Here is a 14,745-nt window from a genome sequence, read left to right on the forward strand (position 1 = left end):
GTGAAATCTCTTACATCCATTAAACTGGAATACCATACAATTATATTAAAAATATATGCTTGGGAAGAAAATTCTCATTTTGTTTTTGTTTGAAGGCTAAAAGATGTGTTATACATTCATAGGCTTAATGAAAGAAACATATAAACCAGGTTGTAATACAGCCTGAAAGTAGTTTAGTCATTACATTGTGTAATACAGCTCTGTCTTTGCAGTTTTAAAATCAAATTATGTTCCTTCTAATTGGCTTTTTGTTTGTTTGTTTTGTTTTTTGAGGCAGGACCTCACTGTGTTGCCCAGGCTGGAGTATAGTGGTGCAATCTCAGCTCGCTGAAACCTCTACCTCCTGGGCTCAGGTGGTCCTTCCATCTTACCAAGTCGCTGGGACTACAGGCACGCGCCACCATGCCTGGCTTATTTTTTGTGTTTTTAGTAGAGACAGGATTTCACCATGTTGCCCAGGCTGGTCTTGAACTCCGGGGCTCAAGCAGTTTACCCGTGTTAGCTTCCCAAAGTGCTGATATTACAGGCATGAGCCACCTGGCCTGTCCTAATTGGACACTGGAAATGGATAGTTTCTGAGCAGGAAATTGATAGGTCCTGAGTGTGTTTTTAGGCTTTTAGAGAGCGTTTTATATACATTTCTATCTTAAACTAGCTTTTTGTGTAACTTTAAACCTGTTTTCCTTCACTCTAATGAATATTGAAGTTTTTTCTTTTAACCTACAGTGTTGTGCACAGAAGTGCACTCAGTCTTTGTAGACTATGACTCATCAGGGGAATTACGTGTGTCGCCAATGCATGTTTTAGAGTTAACCAAGTTTTTAAGAAAGTATATTAGCAACTTTAGTATGGATTTGCTCGTATAGCCAAGTTGCAAGGGAAATAATGCCAAGTAAATAACTTAAAGGACAAACAAAAGCGTGCCTTACTAAATTTCATAGGCCTTACTAAATTTGAAATTTGAAATGTCATACATTTAAAAGTTGGGTAAGGAATTAAATTTTATGAAATGAATTGTCCCGCAAAAGCTGTCCCACATTTAATTGTCCCACAAAAGCTGTTATGAAGCTAAAAATCTTTATATAACTTAAATGTACATATTGTTTTAAAGATTACACTACCATGGCAAACAATATACTTAACATGCACACCCATTTACAAAATCAAGTATGTTCTTAGCATATATAGTCTATCAAATGAAACTTAAGTCATGTGTGAAATGAACATTTTCCATGATAAGCTTTTTTTCTTAAACTTCTATTGCCAGTGTTTCAGTACTACTAATCAGATAATGTAGAGTCATATATTGCTGTTTACTTGGTCACTTTTTACCAATGAGTAGTTAGTAAATATCTCTGGTATATGCAGGAAGCAAGAAACATGGCCCTTGCCCATAAAGAACTTAATTGTGAAATTACTGCAGTGGATACGTGAAATAATTAATGAACCGAGAGCGTCTGCATTCTAAATTAAGAAGCATAATTGAGTATAGTGATGTCCAAGTGGTCCAATATTCATATCTTTTTTTTAGAGTAAATGCTGGGATGGTATATAATACAATCCATGTAATTTTAAGGATTTTAGGAATAAGATTATTATATATTATACATGGCAGTTTAAAAGGCCGTTCTTATTAGAGTGACATTAACATCAGAGCTAAACTTTAAAATAGTATAAAACTTAAAACCATTTCTGATGGCACAGAGATACTCTGCAATTTTATCAGAAGAAATATAAGAATATGCCTTTAGAGTCCTTATTTAGTTAGGAATTGAAGATAACTTAAAATTTTTGTGACATTTTATTCACCAGAGGACCTATTTACATTTTAGCACTTACTCTCCTAAAGTCCAGTTTATCTAATTTTCTCTTCAGTCTTCATTCAGTGTGAGACTTCATCATAATGGTTTTCTAGAGCTATTAATCATTATCATCCAGTTGGGTTGTTGAGAAGTTAAAACTGTCATAACTCATCAAGTTACATTGATGGAAAGTGGCAGCAGATTTTCTGGTGTATCACTAGTGTGTATAACCAAGTGAAACATACATTATAATGCTACCTTTCTAGTAACCAGATAATGCTAACATTTCTTAGATCTTTAAATTTATTTATAGCTATGTGGTGGAAGATGTGAGTACTAAAAGTAAAACTCTAAGTTAACTACTGTGAGTTGGAAATATTATTTTTGATTTTTTTATACCCATAGATGTGTAGTTATTTTTGAACCCACCATTGTAAAATTACATTCTATTAAAGAGAAAGAGAGGAAAAAGAAACTAAATTTGTTTTCTGGGGGATAATTGAGGTAAGATGCCTCTTAGATACTGTTCTTATACTCTCTTCATTTCTAGTTGTAGAAATTATTAAAAATAGCTATTTAGGGCTATAGTGAGGGAGTGGAAATACTCTTGGGTAAAGTCTGTTTATTGGCAAGAGCATTTGGGGATGAAAGAAATAATTCCTTCCTATGAATTTGCTAGGTTTCTGGGGATTGGATTTGAAGGCAGAAGTACGATGCCAGGGGCTGGTAGGGACTCAGCCGTGTGGAGATTTCAGCTTCATTATAGTGTATATTTGAGAAATTGAGTTTTTATTGTCAGAAAATTGACCTGTGTAATGAAATACTAAAGAAAACCCTGAATTAGAATGGCTTTGTTATAAATTTTTAATGATAAGCAAGCAATAACACTTAAAAGGGAAAAAATTTTTCAAAGAAAATGCCTAAAAATATGTTGTATCTGAGGTCATCATATATGTAGTATTAGAGTGCAAACACTGTTTAAATTAATATGAGATAGGTGGATTTTTTTTAATGAAAAAACTTGAAATATTATCAGATTGTCCCCATTTGTGGAATTTAAGCTTGTCAGAAAGATCCAGATAGCTATATTAATATTTTATCTGTATTTGGTTGCGGTTGCTTTTAAAAATACGTTTTGTTATAAGTCATTTCAGTTTTTTTCTTTAGATTCCATATTTCAAAATAAAAAATTAAAAAAAGAGTACCTCCTGTAATTTAGCAAGGTATTCCATCAACTCAGGGAGGAAAAAAAAAACTAAGATGAGAGGCTAGTTATAATGATCTTTATTTATATATTGCAGAAAATGATTTCCTCTCTAGCAACTTAGCATAATTTACATGCTAATATTTTTAGCCATGGGTTAAAAAAAAATTAAGTGGTTTTGTAAGTGCTAATCCTTTGTTACTCATTTAAACTGGTAAAATATAGTCCCCTTTGTTAGGGATTATTTGTTTAAAAGCCTACTATAACAAATAATACTGATGTCTCAAAGCTTGCAAACTGTTAAGAGTCTCAAAGGCCCTAAAATGATTGATAGTTTCCTTCTTGATTTTATGTACGTTTGGCTTGGGGATGAAAATTCTAATTCTAGAGTGTAGGTAATGCTGTATTACAGAGTAGATAATGCATACCCCATTCTCAAGGAGTGAAAATAATTTTGATAACAGTCTTGGTATATAGATTGCATAAATATTGTTAAATTTTTAATGTTTACTAAACTAAGATAGGACAGCTCTAAGTATAGATTGTTTTACATAGATGCGTTTAGCCCAGCACCTGCTGGTAACCAAGGTCCTCCTCCAATGATGGGTATGAATATGAACAACAGAGCAACTATACCTGGCCCACCAATGGGTCCTGGTCCTGCCATGGGACCAGAAGGAGCCGCAAATATGGGAACTCCAATGATGCCAGATAATGGATCAGTGGTAATGTATCATAAACATTATTTTGATTATATTCAGTAATGTACACTTCTGCATCAAGGATAGCTTCACACTTAATATAATTTGGTATCATTTCTTTTGGCAGCCATTGAAAAAGAAAATTTTGTGACATCATATGTTGATTTATTACAGATAGTTTTTTTTTTTTTTCTTTTTTTTTTTGAGACAGAGTCTCGCACTGTTGCCCAGGCTGGTGTGCAGTGGCACGATCTTGGCTTGCTGCAACCTCCGCCTCCCACAAACAATTCTCCTGCCTCAGCCTCCCAAGTAGTGGACGCTACAGGCATGCGCCACCACGCCTGGCTAATTTTTGTATTTTTAGTAGAGACAGGGTCTCCCTATGTTGGCCAGGCTGGTCGCAAACTCTTGACCTCGTGATCCACCCACCTCAGCCTCCCAACGTGCTGGGATTACAGGCGTGAGGCACCGCATCCGGCTGAGATAGTTTTTAAGTAGTCCAAGAATTAGGATTACTGTCTGTGGCATGCTGTGGTACCTCAGTATATAGCAAATGCATATGTTAATTACAGTTTTTTTCTGTGCTTTTAATTTGTATCCATCATTTACCAGCATTCTAATGTTCAAGTATTTTATGATGGTGTTCTTTTCCTGTGTGGACTCTTTATGTTTGATGGGGACAAAAGTCCAATATGTATGAACACACAGTTTTCAGTAAATATTTTTGTTAAAAATATTACCTGTCATGATTTATTGCAAGGAATTTAGTTATAAAATAACATTAAAGTTTTTCTGTATTTCTAAACCACTATTGTGGCATTCTTTTCACAGAATTTTAAATTACATTTAATAAATTTAAAGTAGACAGTTTTTTGTCTTGATCTGAGAGTGTGAAGATATCTTTGTGTGGATTAAATACTATGAAAACAAGGTTTTTCTGTTGTAATTTTTATTATATTTAAATATATTGATAGCAGGAATGATACCTTTTATCATTTCCATTAAAGTCTATCACTATATAAATGGGACTTTATACAGGCAAACTGTTTTCTCAGTTAGTGTTTGTTAATGCTTGTTCTGAATAACGTTTTGAAAGGGAAGTTGTTTGGTTATCTATTTTGAAAAGACAGTTTAGTTTTGAAACTACTATATGAAATCTTGAGGCGCCCATGCTGCTAAGAAAGAAAAAGCACTGCCATTTAGACTCAGACTGGTCACCAATTGTAAATCCATCGTGATGAGAGATGTTAAAAGCAATGCATTGTATGTCTTAGATTTGAATGCAGCGTTTATCATTATTCTATTTGCTTCAAATGTAGTCTTTTAAGAATGTGGAGAAATAGGACGTGCTGGCAGTTGGATTTTTAAAATGATAGTTCATACAGGGAGATAAAGAGGCAGTGCACGGCTACTATGAACAGATGGCGCTTAACACAGTGATTGCATTTATTTCCTTCAGTAGAGGCTTTATTTTGTAGTAATATGTTTGAAAGCTAGTAAAAACTTATACTACTTTGGTTAAGTTTTTGTGTGGCATATAATCAATAGAAACATAGAAGTAACATTAACTGTCCCATTTTTTTATTGTCTCCCTGAAATTGTAAATTTTATTTAAATATCACCCTTGGTGTTTTTTGCACTGACATTTTACTGCTACACTTTAGGGAGTTCTGTCCAACCTTTGAGATTAATATGTATGATTATTGTGAAGTTTTTCAAAATGCTTAATTCATATGTTTAGTTGTGCTTATTAGTGCATGTTATTACATTAATTTTTAAAACTATTTTCCCAATGATAATATTTCAAGGAAAACACTCAGAAGTTTCTATACTGAAATCATAATTCTTTGTGTATGTTTGTATTAGTGCTTTCTATCTTCAAGGAATTGATGTAAAGATTTTTTTAGAATGTTTACTTTTAAAAAACAACGTGATGCTGCTCCCCAGTTTTATTTCTCTGATTTTTTTTTGAAAAAGTATTTTTCTTACATGGCATAGTTTCATGCAAGATAAACTTTTGAAAAAAGGAATAAGAGCTTTATTATAATATTGTTTAGGCTTAAGATTACATTTGCTTCTGTCACGAAATCAGTTCTTTGTTCTTGAAATTGGGGCATAGCATTAGCAATATGTAAATCTTCAGATGCTGCATTTTTTTTTAAAAAAACATAGTAACTAATTAAATTGCTCCTTTCTTCCTTCTATGTGTGATCCTGATTCTGCTGGACTTTCTGCCGAACTTCATGACACCACCACTTGGGATTTTGCCAATTTTTCTTGTCACTTATATTTGGCGTGTTCCAAATGGACTTCATATTCTGTTCCTTATTGTGTGGTATCATAGCACAATGACAGATTTCCTCAAGGACCGCCATCTCAGATGGGTTCACCTATGGGGAGTAGAACAGGTTCTGAAACCCCTCAAGCACCAATGAGTGGTGTAGGTCCTGTGAGTGGTGGTCCTGGTGGCTTTGGTAGAGGAAGTCAAGGGGGCAACTTTGAAGGCCCTAATAAGCGTCGTAGATATTAAACATTCGTTCATTCCTGGCTATCTAGAAAAAAAAGTCAGTGGTATGCCTTTATACTTTTACCTGTTACCTGGAAGAAATGGTTTTATTGTTAATGTATGTAGACTTAAACGTTTTTTTTTTTTTTTGTAACACTTGAGGTTTTGTAATTTTCTTTATTCATGAGCTTTGTAGATTAGAATGGTAATGATGCTCATCATTTTGAATGTTGAAATGTGTTTGTGACTTTAGCTAAATATAAGTATTCCATAGTACTGTGAAATCTATGTAGTTACTTAATCTCAATAAAGAAATCATTTTGGATAATTTAAAACTGTTATTAGTGGTATTCTCTTATGGTCTTACTAAACTTTGCTGTAACAGTAATGCTTTGGTTGCTTTAACTAATCCTAGTCGTTAAAAATGAAAATGATTTTGCTTTTTAATTTGTGCAAGTAGCACTGAAGATAGAAGCTTAATTAATGAAAGCTAATGTTAATAAGGGGTAGATAGAGTAGTATATGTGGGGGTGGGAGGGTATGGGAGTTTAATTTGTATAAACACTGATGTTCTGTGAAATCGGAATTTCCACCTACATTTCATATATATTCTGAATATTCAGGTATTCTGAGACAGATTATTAAGGATATCTTTGTCCTGTGCTGATTTTTCCAAATAAATCTTTTCATCTTGAAAAAAACTGTTTGAAGGCAAATCTCTTTTGCTTATAAAAAATAATACCTAGTTTTAAACATATCTGCCATTATTTATTTGGTTTCAATATCTAGACCTTACCTCAATTATTATCATACAGTTAGTGTTAAACATTCTTTAAAATAAAACAATACTGTTGGGTTGGCTGTTAAGTGAGGATTTGCTGTGTGATTTGTGGTGAATTAGGCATTTCTTGAGAATGTAGGTTTCTAGAAGTATTAAAAGATGGCTTGACTCTGCAGTGTTGTAAATATTTCCCTAAAGTTTGGACATTTCTCCAGTCAAACTTGTCTGGTGGGTTCGAACCGTTTGTCTCCAAGGAGCGGCAGTGTTTTGTTTTGTTTTTTAAATTGTTTGTTCATGTTTTTCAAGATAATGCTGAGACATCAAAGGAGTACAGTTCAAGAGGTGATTTTAAAAAGCAGATAATTACTTGAGAATGGCTAGAGTCATTGGAATCTGAATAGCTCCCTTTACTATCAAATACCTATTTTGATTTTCAGTACTAGGGAGAAACTGATTTTATCACATTATAATGTTTATTGCAAAACAAAGTCGTAACTGTATTTAAAAATTTTTATGTTGGTCATGTTTATTTAAAATTACATTTAAGGAATAATATATGACTCATACCACAAATCTAATTCATCAGACACTGATCATAGCATAGCTGTTTCTCATAAAACATCACAATGGTTTGCTATATCATGCTTTCAGCACCTTTCTGAAACATAGTATGCTATTTTAAAATAAACAGTATGTAAATAGTGGTGTCTGTTTTGCTGGAAGGTATAGTTTGGAAAGAAACCATTTAAATTTTGCATAAAAGCAGTTGGTTGTAAAGCATAATTGATGCATCTTTTATACTAATTAAAATTTTCGTAGGTACTCTTTCATGTTCTATTATTTTCATGTTCTATTATTAGAACTGTTTTCTAAAATTTACGGTATTCACAGGCTTTTGTTTTTGACAGTTCTTTAAAAACATGATATGCTGATTGTAAAATAATAGTCAAAGACTATTCTCATGTTTCTCATAAGTATGAGGTGATGGAGAATGGGATTTGCTTTAATTTGTGACATTAATTGGGATATGGGGAGTTTTAACATTGATTACAGTTTTTCAGTGATATCTGTTGCACTTAAATCTACATTTCCCGTCATCTATATTTTATCCATATAATTCTCAGGTAATTTTTAGCATTGTATTTCACTTCAAAGCTGAAATATGATTGGGAGAAACTTGATCCTTTGATGTTATACCAAGCTACCTTTGGCCAAGGCTGTGAAATTCTGTATGATTCATTCAAGAACATTTGAAGGCCAGTGCACAAAAAGATGTCTTAATCTCCTGAACATCCTAGTGTCCAGGCTCAACTCTGGCACCAAGAACAGAGTCCTACACAGCTTTTTCCCGGCATCAAGAAAATCCTTGTTCCGGCTTTACCAAGTTTACCCTGGGAGCAGTCAGCTTCTGAGTGACAGTCAAGTGGAGCGTCTCTGAACTCCTAGTTATTCCGTGCTTTTAGTGTTTTTGTATAGTTCAACTTTGTGGCTGGTTCAGTAAATTTTTTTTTCTTGTGAATTAGTATACCAAGGAAGATTTTTGAATATCATCTGCTTAAAAGTGGTAGATACAAAAATAAAGAGGAAATTCAGTAGTGTTAGCTTTCTAAGTAAGTGTGAAGTTGTCATATATGCTATCATATTTTTTTCAAAGAAGTAATATGAAACAATTTTAATATATAACAATGTTATGGTAGTTTGTGTCATGATTTGAAGTACTGAGTTTAAAGTCTTCAGGACTTAATGTTTCATGTGCTACTTGTAATTAGTATGTATAAAATAAAGGAACACTTGTTTTCCTAATAGTTTTATTCTAGTACTATATGTTGTTGGAATTTCCCCCATTTTTGTTTATTTTGTAAATAAAAGCATTTTTTTTCTTGACAGATGTAGATTTTAAAAAACTGATTCACTTGTGTTTTTGCAAAATTAAATTTGCTATTTTTCCTAAAGGTTTTTTTTTTTTAATTTTTCTGTGTAAAATCAGTGCCGAGCACTCAGTGAAAGAGATTGAATATTTTTATCCCTGAAATATCAGTAATATTAAGGGAAGAATATCTGCTTTAGCTGGAATTGCCATTTAATAAAATAGGAATTATCAACAAGGATAGTTACTGAAACTTTGGCTCTTGTTTTTCAAACACTAGTTGAAATAATACTTTTACAGTTTGTTCAGAAACATGCTTGTAGAATATTTCAGTAACTTGGTGCTTATATGTAGAGTCTCTAATAATTGTTAAATAGCAATGTGAATGATTAGTAGCCAATAATTAGTAAAGGGGGGTTAGGTTGATAATTACAACATAGATTCTGAATGAGAAAAAGGACATATACATGATTGAAATCAAGTAAGTTTTGTGAAAGGATGTGATCACATTATGTTAAAAGCTTTAAAAAAAGGGTTGAGATTTAGTGTCAGATGGTACTAGTCAAAAATAAATGGGCCACATCATTTTGAAAAAAATGGAGGAAGTTTCCTGGGGAGTAAGGTAGTATTTAAGTGTTTTCTCTAGGTGTTCAGAGTTTTGTTACAACATCTAATGTGTTAAAATATATTCCTGAGGTGTCAAGAGGATAGCAGTGATATAAAAAGTCAGACTTCTTATTTTCAAGAATAAGACAGTAAACACCCATATACGTATCTTCTAATTCAACAATTGTTCGTGTTTTCCTGTGTTGGTAGATATTTGTAGGCATGGACTTTTTGGGGGGATGGCAAACTACTTCAAAGTAAGTAGCAGGCTTGATGTTATTTCTCCCCTAAATGTTTCAACACATACCTCCTAAAAACAACATTTTTAGGTGAATTTCATACTGATGAAGATTCATTTCCTGAAATCAAAGAGTCTACCTCTTAAGTTATGTAGCCCAGTATGGAAATATTTCATTCTAAGCAAATCATATGATTCAATGAATAGGGAGTAGTCTTATACTTTACAAGAGCATTTTGTTTCCAGCAGCTTTCATTACTGAATTTTAAAAATTAAAATCATTTTTCTCTATTCGCTTTACATGTTTTTCTAGTGGTGTAAAATGAAGTATGTCGACCGTTTCCTAAGTGAGTATCCATCAGTTAATTTATGGACTGTTACTCTGGGGAAATAATGCAAAAAATGCGGGAAAAAGTTATAGTGTCTCATGTTTAAAATCTGGATTTTTCTAAATATCAAAAGCTGAGATGAACCTGGGCAGTTGTAGTGAGACTTTGTCTCTACAAAAAATAAAAAAATTAAAAAAAAAAAATATCAAAAGTAGTGTCTTCTATATGTTGTGAAAGCATTTTGAATTTGTTTTTGTTTCCTTGATTATGGAATAGCAATATTAATGATTGAAATTTGAAGCTTGTAAGACAATGTTTAAAGGCTTACCCAAAACTGTTGTTTTCTGAGTTTGACCTTTTTTTCTGTAAAACTGTTTAGATTATAAATATCTCTAAGAGTTCCTCTTTGTTGAAACTTACTGTTTGATTACACTTTTTTTTTTACCTGATGAAATAACAGTGTATGTGTTTTTTCTATTTTATGACATTTTGTTTTCTTTTTGAATAATAGAAGTCTATTAAATTTCCAGATTGAGGGTAGTGAAATTCTTAATGTTATATATAGCCAGAGTTTATACATACACATTAAACAAAATCTTTTTCAAGAAAATTTTATGGCTTCAGTTACCATTGTCACTATCAGTTCCCTCCTCTGCAAAAGATACTGTATTTTAAAAAGAATTTTGTCAGAATTGTTCTTTTTAAATTTGTCTTTCTCATTTAATCAGATGAACTTTAAAAGAGATGGTGTTCTGCTTGTACACATAAATAAAATTTCAGTTCTGTCTTGTGGAATATAAATCACTCAAATTTCACGTTCAGTCTCAAAATTAAGAATAGAATCAGAATTAAGTAGGATTAAGTGGAAGTGTACTTTGAACACATTTCGTTTTAGATTTTCTTCATATTTTAATATAAATTTAGTCAATAAGACAAAGTATTCATTAAATACGAGGTCGTACATTGTGTTGATAGTAATATAAGTGGACCTTATATTTGTTAAATGCTCTGTATAAGTGTTTTGTTGATGGTGTTGAAGACTTTGAAATAGATACCTTAATCTAAATTTTATCTTTTTATTTTTATTTCACTGTCTAAATTTTTATCTAAAATTTTTTCTAGCTCTTTATTACACTAAGACAACTTGACATTTTTATTTATATATTGTACATCTCATGTAACGAATAACGCATATATAAGCTAGTGTCACATTCATTCATTATGTTTTGTGTTTTCTCTCTGACTGGATCTCTGATACATTCTTTCCTGTTCTAGCTGCTTTTATGCAAAAGGGTGTTACATGTTTGTCAATCAACCAGGCTTATGTGAATGTTAAGAAGAATTATGTAAATATATAATCCTGTGCCTATTCCCTTTTGCCATGTTTGGAATACAAATTATTTACATTATTATCTTTTTATTTAAATAATTTACTTTTGCACATTATTTGTATTATTTCTTACATGAAAATTGAGAAAACATCTTAGTGTACATTTCGAGGTTAATTTTTCCTCAGGATATTTTTACATTATTAGATAATGTAAATCAGTATTAAGTTTCAGACAACATGTTGCCTGGTGTTTTTATGTATTGAGAAAAAGTACACTAAATTCTACATAGTCATTCTGTATGACTTTTAGTAATTTCTGACCTTTTTAGTGTTAGAGGCAATAATAGAACTTGCTTAGTGGTTACTCAGTGTATGTTAATTCTTTGAGTTGATTAGAAAATAATGTTCCCAGATTTGAATGCTTTACATATTAGGGTAACTTTGGAGTGAAAAGTCCAGGTAACTGAAAATGGTAATGGGAGTAATTGTCTAGAAAACTTTTCTGAGTCATACAAGATTTTATAAGGTGCCATGTCATTCAGAATTTCACTATATCCATTAATTCATTGTAACAACATGTATCAAGGGGACCTACTGTGTATTGGTCAGTTTTCTAGGGCTTAAGATGTAACAGTGGAAACAAATTCGTCCTCTAAATTAAGGGGCAGCAGCCACAGACATCCTTCTGAAGTTAGTAGTTCTCACACTTCAGCATGCATTAGAATCACCTGGGAAGCTCAACACAGATCTCTGGACTTTATTCCAGAGTGGTCTGAAGGTCTCTGGTGGAGCCAAAGAACGTGCATTTCTAGTAAATTCCTACATGATGACGCTGCTGATGTTTGTAGGAACCCTTTTGAGCATGTGTTTTCAGATACTGTGCCTCAAAAGAGGCTTTTTTGGTCGTGATTTTTGTTGTTGCTATAGTTGACTGTCCCAGTACATTGTAGATTGGATAAGATCCCTGACAGTCAAAACATCCTCAGACATTTACAGCTATTGCCAGTTGATAAGCACTACAAAAGTCCATTATTTCTGACTAGGAAACATAGTAGCTAGTGAGTGTTATTTAATGCATAAATTCATTTATCATACATTTTTAAACTAGGATTTCAAAACCTAGTTAATTCAAATGAAGAGGATATATGGAGACGTGTACTCTGAAGATTTTGTGAAACAAGTTTCCTCTTAACAGATTCTCAGCATACCAGTATGAGATGAAATAATGTAATTGTTTTTGTATCAGTATGTTTGGACATGCTTCTGGCTGCTGGATGAAGGTGCTAGAAAACTGTCCTGTCTTTGCTTACCCTCCTGGTGAATATGAATAGAATGATACAGTTTGGTGGATTAAAATGATGGCCTTACTTTCTCTTTGGTGTAAGCTTGTTTTGCTTTTCTAGCTTGAAGATAAAAGATTTGATAAGTGTATTTCCTAAGACCATCAGTATATATATTAAAACATTTTCTTTGTAGCTTCAGATGTGTGTGTGTGATCAAGGCCCTCTCAAAATTATGCAGCGCAATAAAAAATTAAAGTGGTTCATAATGAGAGCATATATTTGCTGTATTGACAGTTGTTTGTTCCAAAAAATTGTGACTGTACCAGTGCAAAGAAACAGTCATCTGATTTCAAACCTTTAATATCCCAGAAAGTAGATTCTATAGCATTGACTTTGATGTGTGTTTGTTAAGAATATCTACAAGTAGGAAATATTTAAGTATAGAGATTTGTTTCTAATTGTAATCTGGATATCACCTGGGGACTTTTACGCTGCTTCCCAAAAACCACCCTAAAATAGAATTTGGTATCTTCTCAGTTTTCCACATTAATCAACCATTTTGAGATTTTTGTAAACATAAATGGGTTTGGCTCTGAGAAGGTGCAATCAGTGTTATTTTTTAACATTGCACCAACCCCATCCCTCCCCCATTTTTTGTGTTCAGAGTCAGATTCCTTGCTGCATGGAGGCTCAGGTCTGTGACATTAGGCTGCCTCTACCCTAGGGTGGCTTATTAACCTATTTTCCAACTGAGGAATTCTCAGGCAGCCTAACGAGAGTAAAACTTTTTTTTAATCCCTTCTAAAAAAAATTATGTCGATACTAGATTTTTTTCACACAGTTTTTCCTGTTATGTATTACTAATTGTCTTCAGTCAAGAAATGATTATTTTTAACTCCTGTGACACCAAAATGAGTTATATCTCTACAAAAATCAGTGTTTAACTTTTATTCGTGGTACATGAAGACAGAAAAAAAAATGATAAAAATGTAGAAAGGGACCTGCTTTGAGTTTTTGCTTTGTGTCATCTTCTACATTACTGAAGTCTTCTGATTGGAATGTGGTTGCCTCCCCACCTGCATGCATATATAACAGCTCTAGCATTTCCTTACTGGGCAGCCATAGAACTTTAGATGATATTTGATCTGTTGCTAATATGTACATTTATGCATGATGATTAACTGGGAAAATAAGATGACTACTTTTTTTGTTTCTTGGCTGTGTATTGTGCTACTTTGCCCTTTATCTGGAGCTATTAAATTAAAAAAAAATTAATGGAAGATGGGAAGTTTGTGGAAAATAACATGCTCAAAGTTTTAGGGCTGGGAAGTACAATGTAGAAAAGGTGTGTTTACATTCTTAGTTTCTGCTTTGCAATATAATGTGCTTAACTTATGTTCTGCTGTTTGTGCTACAGGTATTAAAGTCAACTGAAGTATAGGGGTTCATGTCATGAACTGTTTGACATATAAATGAAATATTCTGTAGGTTGGTTGAAAATATGGATCTCATAGTTTGAATTATTTTGGAATTACTTGAATAATATAGAAGACTACCCTATCACAGCCAGTTTCTATTTATTTTCTGTAGGTCATAAACACAGCATAGATACACATGTTAAATCATTTATCAGTGCTTGAAACCCTCTTAATTACATACTGACTTCCTACAGTTTGCTGTGTAGACTAATTTCTTGCAGTTTGAACACTGGGAATCCAGCTATGAACACAGTGGACCAGTCCTTTGCCCCAATAGCATTTGTGTAATAGAGTGACAGATAATATCTTACCATGTAGCAATAAAGGCAGTAGAGAAAATGACAGCTACTCTTTTAGTTAAGGGCCTAGAAAATAGCTATCTTAGGAGACAAAGGGGAAAAGATTTTGATTTAGTTTGTGCTCCTTGAATTGAGTTGTGCTGAAGTAAGCGGCCACAGTTCTGCCTGAAGCTGAACCGTCCTAGTAGTAGTGGCATTTGGCTGTTGAGTCCTTGGAATGGGACTAGTGAGATGAGGAACTAAAGTTTTTATTGTAATTGACTTAAATTCAGTTATTGATAGAATATACTTGGAATGACTTGATTATATTAATCTACTTTT

At 32.9% G+C, this 14,745-nt stretch overlaps 1 protein-coding gene across 10 annotated transcripts in view; it reads left to right on the forward strand.

Annotated features, from left to right (window-relative positions):
* The window catches only part of PSPC1 (paraspeckle component 1), a 106,047-nt gene that overhangs the window by 70,948 nt on the left and 20,354 nt on the right, over positions 1 to 14,745 (forward strand). For 6 of the 10 annotated variants that reach the window (XR_007720785.1, XR_007720784.1, XR_007720787.1 and 3 more), the window contains exon 8: positions 3,562 to 3,731. The exons of 3 other annotated variants lie outside the window; for them this stretch is intronic. Coding sequence is in view for 4 of the 7 variants with exons in the window: in XM_050766485.1 (XP_050622442.1) it covers positions 3,562 to 3,731 (170 nt within the window). In the remaining 3 variants the exon portion in view is untranslated. Of the gene's footprint in view, positions 1 to 3,561; positions 3,732 to 6,051; positions 6,549 to 14,745 lie in introns of those variants that run through there. One more of the 10 variants, XM_050766486.1, reaches the window with a different exon arrangement.

Source organism: Macaca thibetana, chromosome 17 (genome assembly GCF_024542745.1).
Source record: "Macaca thibetana thibetana isolate TM-01 chromosome 17, ASM2454274v1, whole genome shotgun sequence".
NCBI classification, from domain to species: domain Eukaryota; kingdom Metazoa; phylum Chordata; class Mammalia; order Primates; family Cercopithecidae; genus Macaca; species Macaca thibetana.